This window comes from Bufo gargarizans, chromosome 4 (assembly GCF_014858855.1).
Source record: "Bufo gargarizans isolate SCDJY-AF-19 chromosome 4, ASM1485885v1, whole genome shotgun sequence".
Lineage (NCBI taxonomy): Eukaryota > Metazoa > Chordata > Amphibia > Anura > Bufonidae > Bufo > Bufo gargarizans.
In genome coordinates, this window is record NC_058083.1 from 405,427,288 (window position 1) to 405,451,593 (window position 24,306).

General features: G+C 44.4%; 1 protein-coding gene across 3 annotated transcripts in view; it reads right to left on the reverse strand.

Annotated features, from left to right (window-relative positions):
* The window catches only part of LOC122934485 (sulfotransferase 6B1-like), a 247,225-nt gene that overhangs the window by 160,272 nt on the left and 62,647 nt on the right, over window positions 1-24,306 (reverse strand). For all 3 annotated transcript variants that reach the window (XR_006388668.1, XR_006388667.1, XM_044289970.1), the window contains exons 2-3: window positions 21,674-21,783; window positions 18,561-18,650 (exon numbers count right to left, since the gene is read on the reverse strand). Coding sequence is in view for 1 of the 3 variants with exons in the window: in XM_044289970.1 (XP_044145905.1) it covers window positions 18,561-18,650; window positions 21,674-21,783 (200 nt within the window). In the remaining 2 variants the exon portion in view is untranslated. The remainder of the gene's footprint in view (window positions 1-18,560; window positions 18,651-21,673; window positions 21,784-24,306) is intronic.

Consider the following 24,306-nt stretch of genomic DNA (forward strand, 5'->3'; position numbering starts at 1 on the left):
GGATCCAAGCCTGGTTCATTTTAATGAACGTGAGCTTGTCCACGTTGGCTGTGGACAGGCGGCTGCGTCTGTCTGTAATGACGCCTCCTGCCGTGCTAAATACACGTTGAGAGTACACTGGCTGCAGGGCAGGCCAGCACCTCCAAGGCATACAGGGCAAGCTCTGGCCATGTGGACAATTTGGAGACCCAGAAGTTGAATGGGGCAGAACCATCAGTCAGTACGTGTAGGCGTGGGCACAGATACAAGCTCCATATCAGCAGTTGGGGCCGGTTGTTGCGGCGAGTTGACAAAGTTTTTCCACATGTCAGCCATGCTAACCCTGCCTTCTAAGGTGCTGGCGCTGACACAGCTGCGTTGGCGACCTCTTCCTCCTCCCCTGCCTTTGCCTTGTGCTTCAACTTGTCCCCCTGCGTCAGTCGGGAATGCTCTCAGGAGCGCTTCTACCAGCGTGCGCCTGTAGTTGCGCATCTTCCGATCACGCTCCAGTGAGGGAATTAAGGACGGCACATTGTCTTTGCAACAGGGATCCAGGAGGGTGGCCAACCAGTAGTCAGCACATGTTAAAATGTGGGCAACTCTGCAGTCGTTACGCAGGCACTGCAGCATGTAGTCGCTCATGTGTGCCAGGCTGCCCAGAGGTAAGGACAAGCTGTCCTCTGTGGGAGGCGTATTGTCTGGCTCCTCCGTATCCCCCCAGCCACGCACCAGTGATGGGCCCGAGCTGCGTTGGATACCACCCCGCTGTGAACATGCTTCATCCCCATCCTCCTCATCCTCCTCGTCCTCCAGTAGTGGACCCTGGCTGGCCAAATTTGTGAATGTACAGATGTAGCAATGTTAGCGATCCCTTTTTCCATGTAACAAAAGCAACGGATCACAATACTAACCTGCAATTCATTACAAAGCCAGTAGATTGCAACATTAACCAATCTTAATTAAAACCACAGTAACTGTTTTAACTAAATTACATTTACCTCTTTTTAACACATTAAGTTATATCTTAAAGGATTTTTTTTATAGTTATATATAACTTTTTTATCATTATATACTTTTAATTATTTTAAAACATTATTTATAACTCACAGAACAAATAAATTCAGGCTATATGCCAAAAGCCAGGTATAATGCAAGCCAGCACCTATTCATAAAACAGGAAACTAGGTTAGCTTACAATAGCAGCCTGATGCATGATGAAACATTTAAAACCATCTCTCATCTAACTGAGTCAGTAAATCTCAAAGTTGCCTGAGAGCTCTTGGATAGCTTGGGGGACCATGCACCTAAATCTTTATCATTAGGGTGACAAAATTCGAATTTTTTTAAAAAAAAAATTTATTTTTTTATTGCTAGCTAATTCTTCTCTAACTGCTTAGGAAGGTTGCATAAAAATTTACAGCTTTCTAATTGTTCCAAAATACTATTACCAATTTCCTCATGGACAGCGCCATCTATAGGATACATAGTCTTATGTCCTACAGTCTGCAGACTATTATCATTTTCCTCATGGACAGCGTCATCTATTGGATACATAGTCTTATGTCCTGTAGAGATGGGAAGTTCGGATCTTTCACATGAATCAGTTCATTCAAATGAACCGATTCATAAATCAAATCTTCGGTTCATTCGCTGAGCTGACAAGAAGAAAGTAAACCGAAGCTTAGGTTGCGCAATGCGCATGCGCGGATGCTTCGATTCACTTGCTGACTCACTGAGTCGGCTCTTGGTCTGAGACAGGAAGTTTATTCTTTAAAACCCTGTGTGTAATTATCTACCCCACTGTAGGAAAGAAAAAAACAAGCATCCGGGGGGGTGAATTTAACACTGGGGTAAATAATATAATTAAAATGGAGGGTTAAATGTGTAAATATACGGTATTTAAAACAAATACATCTCTCTCAATAGTTATATAGCTACTGAATGAGACAGAAGAAGGGATGCCTTTAACATATATATCTCCTTGAGAAGCCAATTTGACCGTAAAGGGTTAATTCAACCTGTAATCTAAACTGTGTGTCCTGTCACTTCTCTTATCTCTCTGCTGACTGCTGTCTGTCCCTTAACCTTATCACTGCTGCAGCCTGGTCATCAGCCTCAGTGTAAACTGTTTGATTGACTGACGGTTCTTTTAACTCAAAGAATCGAATCTAAGTCCGAATGCACACGGCAATGTTCCATGGCCGAGAGCGGTCCGTGGTAACACGGCCTGGATTCCTCTTCAGAGCAGTAGCGCACAGCGTCATTGGTTGCTCTATACGCTCCTGCTCTGAAGAGGAATCCAGGCCGTGTTACCATGGACCGCTCTCGGCCGCGGAACATTGCCGTGTGCATTTGGCCTAAGTCGGATCTTTAGATTCTTTTAACTTGTGACTCATTTGATTCTTAGACTCCCTCCTGTACAGTGTGCTCTGATTGGTTGCAGGCCGGGGTGGGCGGGGAGGGGAGGGGCTGGCTTCCACTCTAGGATCAGATTACGCTCCTCCCTGCTGCAGCGTCTCTCTGCTCTTCTACCTGACTGCCTGGTTTATCAGCTGAAACACTGTTTGCAATTTCTTGGCCATATTTATGCAAATGAGCTTACTTGACAAAACATTATAGAAAGGTTATTTGAATTTACTGTAGTTCGGACAATAAGAAAACAGAGCATTTTTATGCAGCCCTCTTAAGCAGTGAAAGAGGAGTTAGCTAGAGTTAAAAAAAATATATATATATATAATTACAATTGTTTTCACCCTAATGGCAACGACTGGTGCACAGGACCCCCTAGAAATCCGAACTAAACCAATTTTGAGACTTACTGGCACTCTCCATCGGGATAGAGAGCTAGTTTAAAATGTCTTAGGCTGCCACTGTGAGGTATGTTAATGTACCTCTTTCACAGATAGGACATTGGCTTGCACATACCTTGCTTATGGCATATAGCCTTCAGTTAAAAAAAAAAAAGAACTGTGTTATGTTGTCTATTGTTAATAAGAAGTTATAAATGGTAGGGAACCATATAATAAGTGGTTATTAATATTAGGTACAGACAAAAAAAATCTATTTGTTTATACTTTGTGTTTGTTTATCTGTTATTTATACACAATTATGGGCACGTCTGTGTCAGTATTGTAGCCAGCAGAACTGTATCTCATTCCAGTTGTGACTAATACCAACCCCTAACATTGTCCATCTATTGTTCTCAAGTTATGATGGAAAAAATGGGATGCACTACGCCAGGGGTACTCAACTGGCGGACCGCGGTCCAATACGGACCACAGACGCCAGCTGTCCGGACCCCTGACACCCCTTCCATAATAAGCAGCACTTTAGGCTGGTAGTGCGCCGGAAAGAGCTGGGGCACAAGCTTCTCCCCTTGCAGGCACTGGCACTACGCCCTTTGTTATTTTTATATATTTTTTCCTTTGAGAACAATACAGTAGATGGAGAATGTTTAGTCACAGCTGGTGACTATGGCAATTCTCTGTGTTTTATGATTTATTTATTTTTATTATTCTGTGTTGATATATCGCGATACCAAATTTATATACTTTAATGTTTTACTATGCTGGAAAATAACTGATCAGGCATATCCCAATGTATTCTGGAGGGAAAGAAATCTGTCCAGTTTGCATCAGGATGTCATCTGTTCTGCGAAACGAGAGTATGAAAGCCTACATTGGCAAAAAAAAAAAATACAAATGTTATGGAATTTAGTCTATGGCGATTCAAAATATAAATTTGTTCAGCACAAAGCGGATTTTATGATGAAAGAGTAGTAAAACATGAAAGTATAGAAGATTAGTATTGCGATGTATCAACACACAGAATAAAAAAATAATAATCATAAAACAGAGAATTGCCATAGTCACCAGCTGTGACTAAACCCTCCCCCCACCTAGACATTCTCCATCTACTGTATTGTTCTCAAAGGAAAAAATAAATAAAAATAACAAAGGGCGTAGTCGTCCATCCCCTTTCTTCCATCACAGCTTGAGAACAATAGATAAACAATGTTAGGGGTTGGTGTTAATCACAAGTGGAGTGAGATACAGTTCTGCTGGCTTCAATACTGACACAGACGTGCCCATAATTGTGTATAAATAACAGACAAACAAATAGTTTTTTTTGTCTTTACCTAATTTTATTAACCACTTACTATATAGTTCCATTCTTACCATTTATAACTTTTTATTACCAAATTGACAATAGAAAACATAAAACAATAATTTTTTTAACTGAAGGCTATATGCCATGAGCAAAGTATATGCAAGCCAAAGTCCTATCTGTGAGACAGGTACCATTAGCATACCTCACAGTGGCAGCCTGAGACATATTAAACTAGCTCTCTATCCAAAAGGAGAAAGCCAGTAAGTCTCAATATTGGTTTATTTCGGATTTCTAGGGGGTCCTGTGCACCAGTCGTTACTATTAGGGTGAAAACAATTGTAATTATTATTTTATTTTTTTATGCTAGCTAACTCCTCTTTCACTGCTTAAGAGGGCTGCATAAAAATGTTCTGTTTTCTAATTGTCCGAACTACAGTTAACTCAAAAAACCTTTCTATAATGTTTTGTCAAGTAAGCTCATTTGCATAAATATGGCCAAGATATTGCAAACAGTGTTCCAGCTGATAAACCAGGCAGGCAGATAGCAGAGCAGAGAGACGCCGCAGCAGGGAGGAGCGTAATCTGATCCTAGAGTGGAAGCCAGCCCCTCCCCTCCCCGCCCACCCCGGCCTGCAACCAATCAGAGCTCAGGCAAGCAGCTCTGAGTCACACACTGTACAGGAGGGAGTCTAAGAATCGAATGAGTCACAGGTTTAAAGAATCTAAAGATCCGACTTAGTTAGGGCTCTTTCACACTTGCGTTGTCCGGATCCGTCGTGTACTACATTTGCCGGAATTACACGCCGTATCCGGAAAAACGCAAGTGAACTGAAAGCATTTGAAGACGGATCAGTCTTCAAAATGCGTTCAGTGTTACTATGGCACCCAGGACGCTATTAAAGTCTTGGTTGCCATAGTAGTAGTGGGGAGCGGGGGAGCAGTATACTTACCGCCCGTGCAGCTCCCGAGGCGCTCCAGATTGACGTCAGAGCGCCCCATGCGCATGGATGGATCCTGTCATCCATGCGCGTGGGGCGCCCTGACATCACTCTGAAGCGCCCCGGGAGCCGCACGGACGGTAAGTATACTGCTCCCCCGCTCCCCACTACACTTTACCATGGCAAACAGGACTTTAGCATCCTGGCATCCATGGTAACTAGAGTTGAGCGAACACCTGGATGTTCGGGTTCGAGAAGTTCGGCCGAACATCCCGGAAATGTTCGGGTTCGGGATCCGAACCCGATCCGAACTTCGTCCCGAACCCGAACCCCATTGAAGTCAATGGGGACCCGAACTTTTCGGCACTAAAAAGGCTGTAAAACAGCCCAGGAAAGAGCTAGAGGGCTGCAAAAGGCAGCAACATGTAGGTAAATCCCCTGCAAACAAATGTGGATAGGGAAATGAATTAAAATAAAAATTAAATAAATAAAAATTAACCAAAATCAATTGGAGAGAGGTTCCATAGCAGAGAATCTGGCTTCCCGTCACCCACCACTGGAACAGTCCATTCTCAGATATTTAGGCCCCGGCACCCAGGCAGAGGAGAGAGGTCCCGTAACAGAGAATCTGTCTTCATGTCAGCAGAGAATTAGTCTGCATGTCATAGCAGAGAATGAGGCTTCACGTCAGCCACCACTGCAACAGTCCATTGGCATATATTTAGGCCCAGCACACACACAGGCAGAGGAGAGAGGTCCCGTAACAGACAATCTGGCTTCATGTCAGCAGAGAATCAGTCTGCATGTCATAGCAGAGAATCAGGCTTCACGTCAGCCACCACTGCAACAGTCCATTGGCATATATTTAGGCCCAGCACACACACAGGCAGAGGAGAGAGGTCCCGTAACAGAGAATCTGGCTTCATGTCAGCAGAGAATCAGTCTGCATGTCATAGCAGAGAATGAGGCTTCACGTCACCCACCACTGCAACAGTCCATTGGCATATATTTAGGCCTAGCACACAGGCAGAGCAGAGAGGTCCCGTAACAGACAATCTGGCTTCATGTCAGCAGAGAATCAGTCTGCATGTCATAGCAGAGAATGAGGCTTCACGTCAGCCACCACTGCAACAGTCCATTGGCATATATTTAGGCCTAGCACACAGGCAGAGCAGAGAGGTCCCGTAACAGACAATCTGGCTTCATGTCAGCAGAGAATCAGTCTGCATGTCATAGCAGAGAATCAGGCTTCACGTCAGCCACCACTGCAACAGTCCATTGTCATAAATTTAGGCCCAGCACCCAGGCAGAGGAGAGAGGTCCCGTAACAGACAATCTGGCTTCATGTCAGCAGAGAATTAGTCTGCATGTCATAGCAGAGAATCAGGCTTCATGTCAGCCACCACTGGAACAGTCCATTGGCATATATTTAGGCCCAGCACCCAGGCAGAGGAGGGAGGTCCCGTAACAGAGAATCTGTCTTCATGTCAGCAGAGAATCAGTCTGCATGTCATAGCAGAGAATGAGGCTTCACGTCAGCCACCACTGCAACAGTCCATTGGCATATATTTAGGCCTAGCACACAGGCAGAGGAGAGGTTCATTCAACTTTGGGTAGCCTCGCAATATAATGGTAAAATGAAAATAAAAATAGGATTGAATGAGGAAGTGCCCTGGAGTCCAATAATATATGGTTATGGGGAGGTAGTTAATGTCTAATCTGGACAAGGGACGGACAGGTCCTGTGGGATCCATGCCTGGTTCATTTTTATGAACGTCAGCTTGTCCACATTGGCTGTAGACAGGCGGCTGCGTTTGTCTGTAATGACGCCCCCTGCCGTGCTGAATACACGTTCAGACAAAACGCTGGCTGCCGGGCAGGCCAGCACCTCCAAGGCATAAAAGGCTAGCTCTGGCCACGTGGACAATTTAGAGACCCAGAAGTTGAATGGGGCCGAACCATCAGTCAGTACGTGGAGGGGTGTGCACACGTACTGTTCCACCATGTTAGTGAAATGTTGCCTCCTGCTAACACGTTGCGTATCAGGTGGTGGTGCAGTTAGCTGTGGCGTGTTGACAAAAGTTTTCCACATCTCTGCCATGCTAACCCTGCCCTCAGAGGAGCTGGCCGTGACACAGCTGCCTTGGCGACCTTTTGCTCCTCCTCTGCCTTGGCCTTGGGCTTCCACTTGTTCCCCTGTGACATTTGGGAATGCTCTCAGTAGCGCGTCTACCAACGTGCGCTTGTACTCGCGCATCTTCCTATCACGCTCCAGTGCAGGAAGTAAGGTGGGCACATTGTCTTTGTAGCGTGGATCCAGCAGGGTGGCAACCCAGTAGTCCGCACAGGTTAAAATGTGGGCAACTCTGCTGTCGTTGCGCAGGCACTGCAGCATGTAGTCGCTCATGTGTGCCAGGCTGCCCAGGGGTAAGGACAAGCTGTCCTCTGTGGGAGGCGTATCGTCATCGTCCTGCCTTTCCCCCCAGCCACGCACCAGTGATGGACCCGAGCTGCGTTGGGTGCCACCCCGCTGTGACCATGCTTCATCCTCATCCTCCTCCACCTCCTCCTCATCCTCGTCCTCCTCGTCCTCCAGTAGTGGGCCCTGGCTGGCCACATTTGTACCTGGCCTCTGCTGTTGCCAAAAACCTCCCTCTGAGTCACTTCGAAGAGACTGGCCTGAAAGTGCTAAAAATGACCCCTCTTCCTCCTCCTCCTCCTCCTCCTCCTGGGCCACCTCCTCTTCCATCATCGCCCTAAGTGTTTTCTCAAGGAGACATAGAAGTGGTATTGTAACGCTGATAACGGTGTCATCGCCACTGGCCATGTTGGTGGAGTACTCGAAACAGCGCAACAGGGCACACAGGTCTCGCATGGAGGCCCAGTCATTGGTGGTGAAGTGGTGCTGTTCTGTAGTGCGACTGACCCGTGCGTGCTGCAGCTGAAACTCCACTATGGCCTGCTGCTGCTCGCACAGTCTGTCCAGCATGTGCAAGGTGGAGTTCCACCTGGTGGGCACGTCGCATATGAGGCGGTGAGCGGGAAGGCCGAAGTTACGCTGTAGCGCAGACAGGCGAGCAGCAGCAGGATGTGAACGCCGGAAGCGCGAACAGACGGCCCGCACTTTATGCAGCAGCTCTGACATGTCGGGGTAGTTGTGAATGAACTTCTGCACCACCAAATTCAGCACATGCGCCAAGCAAGGGATGTGCGTCAAATTGGCTAGTCCCAGAGCTGCAACGAGATTTCGCCCATTATCACACACCACCAGGCCGGGCTTGAGGCTCACCGGCAGCAACCACTCGTCGGTCTGTTGTTCTATACCCCGCCACAACTCCTGTGCGGTGTGGGGCCTGTCCCCCAAACATATGAGTTTCAGAATGGCCTGCTGACGTTTACCCCGGGCTGTGCTGAAGTTGGTGGTGAAGGTGTGTGGCTGACTGGATGAGCAGGTGGAAGAAGAGGAGGAGGAAGCCGAGAAGGAGGAGGTGGCAACAGGAGGCAAAGAATGTTGCCCTGCGATCCTTGGCGGCGGAAGGACGTGCGCCAAACAGCTCTCCGCCTGGGGCCCAGCTGCCACTACATTTACCCAGTGTGCAGTTAGGGAGATATAGCGTCCCTGGCCGTGCTTACTGGTCCACGTATCTGTGGTTAGGTGGACCTTGCCACAGATGGCGTTGCGCAGTGCACACTTGATTTTATCGGATACTTGGTTGTGCAGGGAAGGCACGGCTCTCTTGGAGAAGTAGTGCCGGCTGGGAACAACATACTGTGGGACAGCAAGCGACATGAGCTGTTTGAAGCTGTCTGTGTCCACCAGCCTAAATGACAGCATTTCATAGGCCAGTAGTTTAGAAATGCTGGCATTCAGGGCCAGGGATCGAGGGTGGCTAGGTGGGAATTTACGCTTTCTATCAAATGTTTGTGAGATGGAGAGCTGAACGCTGGCGTGTGACATGGTTGAGACGCTTGGTGACGGAGGTGGTGGTGGTGGTGTTGGTGGTACATCCCCTGTTTGCTGGGCGGCAGGTGCCAACGTTCCTCCAGAGGAGGAGGAAGAGGCCGAGGCGGCAGCAGCAGAATAGGCCGAGGCGGCAGCAGCAGAAGAGGTAGCAGGGGGAGCCTGAGTGACTTCCTTGGTTTTAAGGTGTTTACTCCACTGCAGTTCATGCTTTGCATGCAGGTGCCTGGTCATGCAGGTTGTGCTCAGGTTCAGAACGTTAATGCCTCGCTTCAGGCTCTGATGGCACAGCGTGCAAACCACTCGGGTCTTGTCGTCAGCACATTGTTTGAAGAAGTGCCATGCCAGGGAACTCCTTGAAGCTGCCTTTGGGGTGCTCGGTCCCAGATGGCGGCGGTCAGTAGCAGGCGGAGTCTCTTGGCGGCGGGTGTTCTGCTTTTGCCCACTGCTCCCTCTTTTGCTACGCTGTTGGCTCGGTCTCACCACTGCCTCTTCCTCCGAACTGTGAAAGTCAGTGGCACGACCTTCATTCCATGTGGGGTCTAGGACCTCATCGTCCCCTGCATCGTCTTCCACCCAGTCTTGATCCCTGACCTCCTGTTCAGTCTGCACACTGCAGAAAGACGCAGCAGTTGGCACCTGTGTTTCGTCATCATCAGAGACATGCTGAGGTGGTATTCCCATGTCCTCATCATCAGGAAACATAAGTGGTTGTGCGTCAGTGCATTCTATGTCTTTCACCGCTGGGGAAGGGCTAGGTGGATGCCCTTGGGAAACCCTGCCAGCGGAGTCTTCAAACAGCATAAGAGACTGCTGCATAACTTGAGGCTGAGACAGTTTCCCTGGTATGCATGGGGGTGATGTGACAGACTGATGGGGTTGGTTTTCAGGCGCCATCTGTGCGCTTTCTGCAGAAGACTGGGTGGGAGATAATGTGAACGTGCTGGATCCACTGTCGGCCACCCAATTGACTAATGCCTGTACCTGCTCAGGCCTTACCATCCTTAGAACGGCATTGGGCCCCACCATATATCGCTGTAAATTCTGGCGGCTACTGGGACCTGAGGTAGTTGGTACACTAGGACGTGTGGATGTGGCAGAACGGCCACGTCCTCTCCCAGCACCAGAGGGTCCACTAACACCACCACGACCATGTCCACGTCCGCGTCCCTTACTAGATGTTTTTCTCATTGTTATGGTTCACCACAACAACAAATATATTATTTGGCCCAATGTATTGTATTCAAATTCAGCGGGATATAAATTTGAGGCCTAGTATTTAGGCGCTGGGTGACCGGTATGGATTTAGTGACAGAATTAGACTTGGAAATGCACAGAAGCGTGTGTGTGAAGTTATTCTGAATGACCCTATGTGCACCTTCAATATGATCTACCCTTTTAGGGATAGATTTCAAATAGCTCTGATATAGCAGAAACGACTAAATTATGAAATTGCTAAATTGGGAATTGTATTTCAACCCAGAACAAAAAATGTGCTTTGACGGACACTAAATAACTTTCCCAGCCACAACAGGACAGCGGTAACGAGAGATTTAGCGGGATATAAATTTGAGGCCTAGTATTTAGGCGCTGGGTGACAGGTATGGGTTTAGTGACAGAATTAGATTTGGAAATGCACAGTAGCGGGTGTGTGAAGTTATTCTGAATGACCCTATGTGCACCTTGAATATTATATACCCTTTTAGGGATAGATTTCAAATAGCTCTGATATAGCAGAAACCACTAAATTATGAAATTGCTAAATTGGGAATTGTATTTCAACCCAGAACAAGAAATGTGCTTGAACGGACACTAAATAACTCGCCCAGCTACAGCACTAGGGACAGATTTAGCGGGATATAAATTTGAGGCCTAGTATTTAGGCGCTGGGTGACAGGTATGGGTTTAGTGCCAGAATTAGACTTGGAAATACACAGTAGCGGGTGTGTGTGAAGTTATTCTGAATGACCCAATGTGCACCTTGAATATTATATACCCTTTTAGGGATAGATTTCAAATAGCTCTGATATAGCAGAAACCACTAAATTATGAAATTGCTAAATTGGGAATTGTATTTCAACCCAGAACAAGAAATGTGCTTGAACGGACACTAAATAACTCGCCCAGCTACAGCACTAAGGACAGATTTAGCGGGATATAAATTTGAGGCCTAGTATTTAGGCGCTGGGTGACAGGTATGGGTTTAGTGCCAGAATTAGACTTGGAAATACACAGTAGCGGGTGTGTGTGAAGTTATTCTGAATGACCCAATGTGCACCTTGAATATTATATACCCTTTTAGGGATAGATTTCAAATAGCTCTGATATAGCAGAAACCACTAAATTATGAAATTGCTAAATTGGGAATTGTATTTCAACCCAGAACAAGAAATGTGCTTGAACGGACACTAAATAACTCGCCCAGCTACAGCACTAAGGACAGATTTAGCGGGATATAAATTTGAGGCCTAGTATTTAGGCGCTGGGTGACAGGTATGGGTTTAGTGCCAGAATTAGACTTGGAAATACACAGTAGCGGGTGTGTGTGAAGTTATTCTGAATGACCCAATGTGCACCTTGAATATTATATACCCTTTTAGGGATAGATTTCAAATAGCTCTGATATAGCAGAAACCACTAAATTATGAAATTGCTAAATTGGGAATTGTATTTCAACCCAGAACAAGAAATGTGCTTGAACGGACACTAAATAACTCGCCCAGCTACAGCACTAGGGACAGATTTAGCTGGATATAAATTTGAGGCCTAGTATTTAGGCGCTGGGTGACAGGTATGGGTTTAGTGCCAGAATTAGACTTGGAAATACACAGTAGCGGGTGTGTGTGAAGTTATTCTGAATGACCCAATGTGCACCTTGAATATTATATACCCTTTTAGGGATAGATTTCAAATAGCTCTGATATAGCAGAAACCACTAAATTATGAAATTGCTAAATTGGGAATTGTATTTCAACCCAGAACAAGAAATGTGCTTGAACGGACACTAAATAACTCGCCCAGCTACAGCACTAAGGACAGATTTAGCGGGATATAAATTTGAGGCCTAGTATTTAGGCGCTGGGTGACAGGTATGGGTTTAGTGCCAGAATTAGACTTGGAAATACACAGTAGCGGGTGTGTGTGAAGTTATTCTGAATGACCCAATGTGCACCTTGAATATTATATACCCTTTTAGGGATAGATTTCAAATAGCTCTGATATAGCAGAAACCACTAAATTATGAAATTGCTAAATTGGGAATTGTATTTCAACCCAGAACAAGAAATGTGCTTGAACGGACACTAAATAACTCGCCCAGCTACAGCACTAAGGACAGATTTAGCGGGATATAAATTTGAGGCCTAGTATTTAGGCGCTGGGTGACAGGTATGGGTTTAGTGCCAGAATTAGACTTGGAAATACACAGTAGCGGGTGTGAGTGAAGTTATTCTGAATGACCCAATGTGCACCTTGAATATTATATACCCTTTTAGGGATAGATTTCAAATAGCTCTGATATAGCAGAAACCACTAAATTATGAAATTGCTAAATTGGGAATTGTATTTCAACCCAGAACAAGAAATGTGCTTGAACGGACACTAAATAACTCGCCCAGCTACAGCACTAGGGACAGATTTAGCTGGATATAAATTTGAGGCCTAGTATTTAGGCGCTGGGTGACAGGTATGGGTTTAGTGCCAGAATTAGACTTGGAAATACACAGTAGCGGGTGTGTGTGAAGTTATTCTGAATGACCCAATGTGCACCTTGAATATTATATACCCTTTTAGGGATAGATTTCAAATAGCTCTGATATAGCAGAAACCACTAAATTATGAAATTGCTAAATTGGGAATTGTATTTCAACCCAGAACAAGAAATGTGCTTGAACGGACACTAAATAACTCGCCCAGCTACAGCACTAAGGACAGATTTAGCGGGATATAAATTTGAGGCCTAGTATTTAGGCGCTGGGTGACAGGTATGGGTTTAGTGCCAGAATTAGACTTGGAAATACACAGTAGCGGGTGTGTGTGAAGTTATTCTGAATGACCCAATGTGCACCTTGAATATTATATACCCTTTTAGGGATAGATTTCAAATAGCTCTGATATAGCAGAAACCACTAAATTATGAAATTGCTAAATTGGGAATTGTATTTCAACCCAGAACAAGAAATGTGCTTGAACGGACACTAAATAACTCGCCCAGCTACAGCACTAAGGACAGATTTAGCGGGATATAAATTTGAGGCCTAGTATTTAGGCGCTGGGTGACAGGTATGGGTTTAGTGCCAGAATTAGACTTGGAAATACACAGTAGCGGGTGTGTGTGAAGTTATTCTGAATGACCCAATGTGCACCTTGAATATTATATACCCTTTTAGGGATAGATTTCAAATAGCTCTGATATAGCAGAAACCACTAAATTATGAAATTGCTAAATTGGGAATTGTATTTCAACCCAGAACAAGAAATGTGCTTGAACGGACACTAAATAACTCGCCCAGCTACAGCACTAAGGACAGATTTAGGGGGATATAAATTTGAGGCCTAGTATTTAGGCGCTGGGTGACAGGTATGGGTTTAGTGCCAGAATTAGACTTGGAAATACACAGTAGCGGGTGTGTGTGAAGTTATTCTGAATGACCCAATGTGCACCTTGAATATTATATACCCTTTTAGGGATAGATTTCAAATAGCTCTGATATAGCAGAAACCACTAAATTATGAAATTGCTAAATTGGGAATTGTATTTCAACCCAGAACAAGAAATGTGCTTGAACGGACACTAAATAACTCGCCCAGCTACAGCACTAGGGACAGATTTAGCTGGATATAAATTTGAGGCCTAGTATTTAGGCGCTGGGTGACAGGTATGGGTTTAGTGCCAGAATTAGACTTGGAAATACACAGTAGCGGGTGTGTGTGAAGTTATTCTGAATGACCCAATGTGCACCTTGAATATTATATACCCTTTTAGGGATAGATTTCAAATAGCTCTGATATAGCAGAAACCACTAAATTATGAAATTGCTAAATTGGGAATTGTATTTCAACCCAGAACAAGAAATGTGCTTGAACGGACACTAAATAACTCGCCCAGCTACAGCACTAAGGACAGATTTAGCGGGATATAAATTTGAGGCCTAGTATTTAGGCGCTGGGTGACCGGTATGGATTTAGTGACAGAATTAGACTGGGATATGGCCAAAAAATAAACAGACTATTGCTGGTTAAATGCACTTGGTGTGACAGCTTCACCCTGATGTAGGCTTTAGCCAAAAAACAACCACACCATTGAGGGTTAAATGCACTTGGTGACAGGCGCAGCTTGCCCCTGATTTAGTATATGGCCAAAAAATGAACAGACTATTGCTGGTTAAATGCACTTGGTGTGACAGCTTCACCCTGATGTAGGCTTTAGCCAAAAAACAACCACACCATTGAGGGTTAAATGCACTTGGTGACAGGCGCAGCTTGCCCCTGATTTTGTATATGGCCAAAAAATGAACAGACTATTGCTGGTTAAATGCACTTGGTGTGACAGCTTCACCCTGATGTAGGCTTTAGCCAAAAAACAACCACACCATTGAGGGTTAAATGCACTTGGTCGCAGCTTGTGCTGGCGCACCACAAGACACAAAATGGCCGCCGATCACCCCAGAAAAATGTGACTGACAAACGGTCTGGGCAGCCTAAAAACAGTGAGCAATTGAGGATCAGCAGCTCAATGATCCACAGCTGCAGATCGATCAGTTAATCAAGTCCTTTGGAGGAGTTAATCTGCCTAATCTCGCCCTACTGTCGCAGCCGCAACCTCTCCCTACGCTAATCAGAGCAGAGTGACGGGCGGCGCTATGTGACTCCAGCTTAAATAGAGGCTGGGTCACATGGTGCTCTGGCCAATCACAGCCATGCCAATAGTAGGCATGGCTGTGATGGCCTCTTGGGGCAAGTAGTATGACGCTTGTTGATTGGCTGCTTTGCAGCCTTTCAAAAAGCGCCAAGAAAGCGTCACAAAAGCGCGAAGAAAGCGACGAACACCGAACCCGAACCCGGACTTTTACGAAAATGTCCGGGTTCGGGTCCGTGTCACGGACACCCCAAAATTCGGTACGAACCCGAACTATACAGTTCGAGTTCGCTCATCCCTAATGGTAACCATTCAGAAAAAGCTAAACGTCGTTTACCTTTAGGCCGGATCCGGATTAATGCCTTTCAATGGGCATTAATTCCGGATCCGGCCTTGCAGCAAGTGTTCAGGATTTTTGGCCGGAGCAAAAAGCGCAGCATGCTGCGGTATTTTCTCCAGCCCAAAAATGTTCCGGTCCTGAACTGAAGACATCCTGATGCATCCTGAACGGATTTCTCTCCATTCAGAATGCATTAGGATAATCCTGATCAGGATTCTTCCGGCATAGAGCCCGACGACGGAACTCTATGCCGGAACAGAACAACGCAGATGTGAAAGAGCCCTAAGAGATTCTTTGAGTCACTAGAACAGTTTACACTGAGCAGAGAGATAAGAGAAGTGACAGGACACACAGTTTAGATTAGGGTTGAATTAACCCTTTAGGGTCAAATTGGCTTCTCAAGGAGATATATATGTTAATGGCATCCCTTCTTCTGTCTCATTCAGTAGCTATATAACTATTGAGAGAGATGTATATATTTTTTTAATACATTTTTTTTTATACATGGTCCCCCAAGCTATCTAAGAGCTCTCAGGCAACTTTGAGATTTACTGACTCTCAGTTACATGAGAGATTGTTTTAAATGTCTCATCATGCACCAGGCTGCTATTATAAGGTAACCCAGTTACCTGTTTTATGAATAGGTGCTGGCTTGCATTATACCTGGCTTTTTGGCATATAAGCCCGTGTCTTTATTTGTGTTGTGTTATAAATAGGTATTTAAATAAAAATAACTTTAATAAAATAATTATAAATGTTAGCGTAAATAAAAACTATAAAATTTGATTAATAGTTTATAAAATAAATTAATGATAGATTTAAAAATAATTGAAGTGTTAGTGTAGTCATTGTAAAATGTATGTAGGTACGTGAAAATCTTAGAATGTAATAGTTCTATGTGCCATCTGTTGATTTCAGAGGTAAATTGCATTCTGATGTTTTAGTTTCAATTTTGACTTGCATTATTGTTCTTCGCTTTCACGATTGAGATAGGAGCGGTAGCGTTGCTACTAGTGATGGGAAGTTCGGATCTTTCAGATGAATCAGTTCATTTAAATCAGCTCATTCAAATGAACCGATTCATGAATCGGATTTTCGGTTCACTTGCTGAGTCTGCTGACTGCTGAGCTGACTCGCAAGTGAACCGAAGACTCTAGGTGGTGCGCATGCGCGGATGCCATTGAATCGATTCACTTGCTGCTGCTGGCTCAGTCGGCTCTTGAGGTCTCTGAGTGAGTCAGGAAGAGTGATTAAATCATTATAGTGATAGTGAAGGGATTCAAGGGAAGCGGACGCAGGAGTCAGGAGCTGTGTGGTGTGCATTGTTACCCACAGTGACAGCAGTCTGACAGTAGTACATTACAACCAAGAGAAGTGAACGCACAGGGAAAACTGTATGTGCTGAGTTGATAACAGTATTAGGCCTCTTTCACACGACAGTATGTCCATTTCAGTGTTTTGCGGTCCGTTTTTCACGGATCCGTTGTTCCGTTTTTTGCTTCCGTTGTGGTTCCGTTTCCGTTCCGTTGTTCCGTTCCGTTTTTCCGTATGGCAAATACAGTATACAGTAATTTCATATAAAAAATTGGGCTGGGCATAACTTTTTCAATAGATGGTTCCGCAAAAAACGGAACGGATACGGAAGACATACGGATGCATTTCCGTATGCATTCCGTTTTTTTGCGGACCCATAGACTTTAATGGAGCCACGGAACGTGATTTGCGGCCAAATATAGGACATGTTCTATCTTTAAACGGAACGGAAAAACGGAAATACGGAAACGGAATGCACACGGAGTACATTCCGTTTTTTTTGCGGAACCATTGAAATGAATGGTTCCGTATACGGACCGTATACGGACCGCAAAAAACGGCCCGCAAAACGGAAAAAAAAAACGGTCGTGTGAAAGAGGCCTAACACTGGCTGATAATAAAATAGTCCCCACAGTCATCACTAACTAGTGTGCAATTTGTGCACGATTTTCTAATAAACCTGAAGAGAGATTGTCACCCTGTCGGATCCGTCCTGCCGCCGCTCCGTCCCCCATTGACTATAGGGATGCCTTTAACATATATATCTCCTTGAGAAGCCAATTTGATCCTAAAGGGTAAATTCAACCTGTAATCTAAACTGTGTGTCCTGTCACATCTCTTCTCTGCTGACTGCCCCTTAACCTTATCACTGCTGCAACAAAAGCATTAGCCGACAGCCTCAGTGTAAAGGGAGGGGAGAGGGCCCACTGGCCACCAACGAGTTAACTACAGGGGAGGGAGGGGGGGGCCCACTGGACACCAATGAGTTAACTACAGGGGAGGGAGGGGGGCTGGCTACCAACAAGTTAACTACAGGGGAGGGAGGGGGGCCCACTGGCCACCAATGAGTTAACTACAGGGGAGAGGGGGGCCCACTGGCCACCAATGAGTTAACTACAGGGGAGAGGGGGGGCCCACTGGCTATCAACAAGTTAACTACAGGGGAGGGAGGGGGGCCCACTGGCCACCAATGAGTTAACTACAGGGGGGGGGTCTGCCCCCTGCTGCCTGGCAGCACCTGCCAGGCAGCATGGGGCAGTCATGTATACAGTTTTTCAGTATATTCTAACCTGAAGCGTCCCCATCACCATGGGAACGCCTCTGTGTTAGAATATACTGTCGGATCTTCGGATCCGTCTGTATGAAAGTAACCTACGGACACGGATGCCAATCTTGTGTGCATCCGTGTTCTTTCACGGACCCATTGACTTCAATGGGTCCGTGAACCGTTGTCCGTCAAAAAAATAGGACAGGTCATATTTTTTTGACGGACAGGAAACACGGATCACGGTCTCGGCTGCAAAACGGTGCATTTTCCGATTTTTCCACGGACCCATTGAAAGTCAATGGGTCCGCGAAAAAAAAACGGAAAACGGCACAAGGGCCACGGATGCACACAACGGTCGTGTGCATGAGGCCTAAGTCGAATCTTTAGATTCTTTTAACCTGAGACTCATTTGATTCATTTCTACTTAGACTCCCCGTTCTTGTGTCAGTGACTCAGAGCTGCTAGTGCTTGCCTCAGCTCTGATTGGTTGGTGGGCGGGGAGGGGCTGGCAGAAGCAGCTTCCACTCTAGGATCAGATTACGCTCCTCCCGAGCCCCTCCCCTCCCTGCTGCCAGTGGCTCTGCTATTGTGTGTGTGCTATGAGACTGAGCTGTTTCAAACGGATCGGATCAGTCAGGTGAATCGACTCCTCCGGTTCAGTGATGTGAATCGATTCAAATGAACGATTCGTTCATGAACCGGACATCACTAGTTGCTACATCTGTAGCCTTATCAACAGATTCTGAACTGAAGAAGATCTGGGTGGCTCTCCAGAAGTTACTCTCAGCACCTACCTTAACTTTTTTTTCAAGAATAGACTTTGGAATATTTTTGAAGTTTAAATGTGTTGATAAGATTCTTGGTGAAGGTCGGTCTTTAAATCTCTAAACAAAAAAAAATAAACAAAATTAAAGAAATGCTGGTAAATATTTACTTTGCAAAATGTGTCCAAATTCTTTTGAAGATTGCAGGAATTTTTTTATGGAGTTCCTATGTGTGCCATATTTATGTGCTCTTGACAATTTTTACACTTACAATATCTTGACTATTTTCAAAAGTGTCTAGAAATAGGAGCTGTCATTAAGATTCCTAAAATGGCACCGGTCAAGGTTTTTTTTTTTAAACTCAATATTTGTAAAAAAACAACATTTTTCTTTCTTTTTTTTTATTTCAACAGTATATATATTTAAAAATGAAATACAAAATCTTGTCCTTGTATAGCAGTCAGCATGGAGAGATAAAGCTACTTTATAGATAAGGGACCCTTTGTCAGTTCACAGATGCTGTGAAAGGAAGATAACATTAACCCTTTCAACCCAGAGTTTTTTTGTTTGTTTTTTACTTTTCGTTTTGCGCTCCCTGCTTTCCCAGAGCCATAACTTTTTTATTTGTCTGTTCACATAGCCATATAAGGGCTTAATTTCTGTGGAACCAGTTGTAATTTCCAACTCCACCATTTAATATTGCATATGATGTAGTGGGAAGCGGGGAAAAAATTCCAAATGAGGTGAAATTGCAAAATAAAAAAAAGGGTTTTACGGGTTTTATATTTACAACGTTTGATGTACTGACCAGTTACTTTTATTGTAAAGGTCAGTACGAATCCGGTGATACCTTATATGTATAGTTTTTCTTGCATTTTGATAGTGATAAAAAAATTCAAAAATGGGAAAAAAATCTTTTCTTTTTTGTCGCCATATTTTGACCCCTATAACGCTTATGTTATTATGTGTATGGGGGCTAATTTTTTGCAGGATGATCTGAACTTTTCATTGATACCATTCTGGGGTCTGTATGACTTTTTGATCACTTTTTATAAATTTTGCTGTTTGCCGTATGGGGGATATATTTCAATATTTTTACACTATGGGCGTTTTTTCACATTGTGACACCCAAGATTTTTTTAGTTCTTTTATTTTTATTTTGGGAGAAGGGAGGTGATTAGAAATGTTTTTATTTATTTTTCTAACTTTTTTTTTTTTACACTTTTTTATAGTTTCATTGGGAACTATAACATGCCATGATTTTATTGCTATTTTAATAGACTCCAATGCACTAGCATTGGAGTCTATTAGAAAATTGCTTGTTTCCTAAGGAGCCCTATTACAGGCAAGGGCTCTATACGAAATACTATGCAGCAGCCTCCTGTCATTTATAAAGACAGGGGCTGCTGCACACAAGCCAGAGCATCACCGGAAGGCCACGCTTTCGGTTTTCAGAGCGCTCAGATGCAGTAGTCAGGATTGACCACGGTATCTGAGGGGTTAAATGTCTGTGATCGGCATTACTCCCGGTTGCGGACAGGAGCCGCGGATGTTTGTTATAAGAAGCAGCGGGCCAACTGTGGCTATGGCGCCTGCAGCGCTCAGGAGCGGGTGCCATCTTTAAAGACCCGGCCAGCGCCGTACTATTACGGCGCTGGTCTGGAAGGGGTTAAGACAACTCTATATTCATAGGCAGAGATAAAGAAGAAGAGTGCTGCAATTATCAGTGTATTGTGTGACGCTTTAATTGAGTCATTTATCCCTTCCTTCTGGTTGGAGTAAATGATCTGACTGATGATGATGATTAGAGATGAGCGAATCAAATCCCACGAAGTGGAATTCGATCCTAATTTCAGGATAAATTTGATTCGCCCAGAAGCCAAATTTCCTTGTGCTTTGTGTCAGCGAATTGATTTAAACTGAAATAGTATAAAAAAACAAAAAATTCAAACTTACCGCCTCCATTTGCTCGCAATAGGCCGCCTGCCTCCATCTTGCTTCAAGATCTCCGCCAAAATCCCGTGCGGAGCAAGATTACATTATCACGCTGGCCGGCATGATGACGTCATACGTAATCTCGCGCCGCACAGGATTTCGGCAGAGATCTTCAAGCAAGATGGCGACGGCCGGCCCATCGCGCGCAAATGGAGGCGGTAAGTTTGATTACATTTTTATTTATTGTTAATTTTACACTCAGATGCCGCGATCATGTATGAACCCGGCATCTGAGAGGTACGATGATGGGGGCAGCGCTATCGGAGCTTCCTGAGCTAACTTTTAAGAAATTCGCTCATCTCTAATGATGATGGTCTGATTAATGGTAGTCCCTTTAAATGAGCCAAATTTAAAGATTTGCCCTTTTTTGCACAGATTATTGATATGCAAACATGCCAGCTATATCTTGGCATAGGATGGATCCAAATTACCTGAGTTACCTATATACTGTATTTGCCTGGTGATTTCAGCTTGGCAGTATATGTAAGTGGTCCTTTGAGATTACATTGCAACAGATAATGCAAAGAAAGGCCTATTTCACACGAACGTTGTGCATCCGTTCCGTGCATTGGGGACCGCAATTTGCGGTCCCCAATACACGGGCAACGTCCATGCAGCGGCCAGGACGGATCAAAGGCCATTCAACTTGAATGGGTCCGTGATCCGTCCGCCCGCAAAAAAATAGAACAAGTTATATTTTTTTTGCAGTGCGGAGGCACGGACAGAAACACCACAGAAGCACTCCGTAGTGCTACCGTGGGGTTCCGATCCATGCTTCCGTTCTGCATCTCCGTGATTGCGGACCCATTCAAGTGAATGGGTCTGCATCCCTGATGCAGAGTGCACACGTATGCGGGCCTCAATACAGCCACGGGCACACAACTTTCATGTGCAAGAGGCCAAAAGATGTGATCGCTACTGGTTGCAGCTTGCTATACCTCTGATCAATGTTTGGCATTTTCAGTTATAAAATTCCATTATTTCCAGTATGGGGAGATTGTAACATCACAGCTATTTTCTACCTTTGCTCATCTGGTGAATCTGGTAGTGATTCATTAAAAAATAATCTTTCTGTGCTGACATTATATCAAACTAATATCGGCATTACAAAGCCTAGCATCAACATGACTGACTGATGTTTCACTCACCGCAAGCATTTCTGGATTTCCAAATTCAATCCATGCAGTATCTAGCAATGATTCTCTATTGTGAACTAAGGACACCATTTCATGCAGTATCTGGATCATCCAATTTGTTCCTGAAACAAATAACATTAAATTTAACAATATATTTTTATAGATTTCGTCCTTCAAGTAATTTTATATATAACTGATACAGATATATCATACAGTATATATTGCTGTTTACCCAAGGGGCTGTGGATGCAGCAATTTGGTGCCTCTAGACCAGGGGTGCACAACCTGCGGCCCGGGGGCCACATGTGGCCCTTGATACCATTCTGTGCGGCCCCCAACCATCTGGTAACAGACATGTATGCCTATGTCTTGTGGCTGCTCACATGTATTTTTCATGTATTTCTCCCATTAGAGGGGAGTCCTGGAAGTATAACTAGAAATTAATGGTATATAATGTGTGTTCAATATGCCTTAAGTACAATATTTCAGTTATTAATACATCTTTAAATTTTAATTTCGGCCCTCGTCATTGGTTCAGTATGGCAATGTGGCCCCCAACCAGGAAACGTTGTGCACCCCTGCTCTAGACCAAGGACAAGAGACATAATAATTTGTATCCAGTGCACTGTTCACATCTACTGTGCTCTTTACATCTCATTGCAGTTTCCATGAAGCTCGATCCACTGTACAATGTGTACAAACAGTGCCTGATGGAACCCATTGACTTACAGTGAGGTCCATCTGTCATGGTTTCTTTCATTTGATATTATGTGCTTTCTATCAAATGTAATGGGATTGCCAATGAAGTCTCTGATGCAAATGTGGTAGGAACCTAATAGATTCTCTGTTTTAACCCGGGCACATTTTTTGTTTAATTTTTTCTTCCCATGTTCCAATAAGCAAATATTTTGTAAATTTTCTGCCATATGAGGGTTTATCTTTTTGTGGGATAAGTTGTATTTTTTAATGGGACCGTTTCATTTACCATGCCTGTTATTGGAAAACATAAAAAATATATATTTGTGGGGTTAAATGGGAAAAAAACACACAATTGCGCCAAGGTTTTTGGGGTTTTGACATCATGGTATTCACTGTGCGCTAAAAATGACATGACATCCATATTCTGCTGTTCAATATGAATACAGAGAACAATACAAGATATGAGGGAGCTTAAAATACAACTTTTACTATTAGACCTTTTAAGAAAATTTGTGCCACAAACAGATGATTGAGGTATGGCATAAAAAGTATGGAACAGTCTTACCATTCCGACGCACCCTAATAGGGATCAGCCTAGCGTGGTGGAAAAAATACTGCGTCTGGGCCTGTGGTTAGATGTGGTTGTAGGTTGTTTGAAGATGTAGACTGGTGCAGGGAACCAACATCCCTAGTAAGCCCTGGTTGGGGAGCGGGGAATTGCTGACATTCACCTGCCTGTCTATACAGAGTTCCTACTCCGCAAGGGGCGGCCCTGTCCGGATACCTTACCCTAAGATAGGGAGGTATCCCTATTTATGCCCTATAGGATAGTTCCCGACGTGTCACGTTTCAAGTGGTCTATCATCAGGGGAAAAATCCAAAATATGCAAAAGGTAATCCTTAGATCAGTGGATCTTTAGGGTTATAAAGAGCAGGACATTGATGGTCCTATGAAGAGGACGACCCCACGAATTGTTGGGGGGCACCTCTGGGGCAGATGAAGACATCAATTTAGCTGGGGCAGATGAAGACATCAATCCTCCTCTTCATAGGACCAATTCAAGAGAAATAAGCAGATAACAAAGACAGATAGAACGTGTCCTTACATATAACAGTCAGGAACAGCTGCTAACTACAGCTATTTCACCAGAGAAGTGGCCTTGATTGGCTGGCTCTGAGTCTGAAGCATTGTATATTGACCATTGTATGTTGAAAATATTGTATTCTAAAGCCATTGTATCTTGAGGGATCACTGTAATCAGAAATCGCCGCAAACCGCAGGTCAATTCAGACCTGCGGTTTGCGGCTTTTACCTGGTGCGGCGGCGGTGGTCGGAGGTGCCATCGGGTCCCCATGGGGCTAGGGGGGTGACTTGATGGAATGGAAGGCAGCGCGATGCCTTCCTGAGGCATCACTGCTGCCTTACTGTGACATGCCTGTGAGATCCAGCCCACTGGATCTCACAGGCCGGAAGCTGTATGAGTAATACACACAGTATTACTCATACAGCCAATGCATTCCAATACAGAAGTATTGGAATGCATTGTAAAGTCCCAAAGTGGGACAAAAAAAAAGTTAAAATAAACAAAAACTTCATTTTCCCCAAATAAAGTAAAAAAAAATTGTAAAAAAATAAGGGGGGGGGGGAAGTATACATATTAGATATTGCCGCGTCCGTATCAACCGACTCTATAAACATATCACATGACCTAACCCCTCAGATAAAGACCGTAAAAAATAAAGAATAAAAACTGTGCTAAATTAACTATTTTTTGTCACCTTACATCACAAAAAGTACAACAGCAAGCGATCAAATAGGGGTTTGCCCACCAAAATAGTACCAATCTAACCGTCACCTCATCCTGCAAAAAATGAGCCTCTACCTGAGACAATCGCCCAAAAAATAAAAATAAACTATGGCTCAGAATATGGAGACACTAAAACAT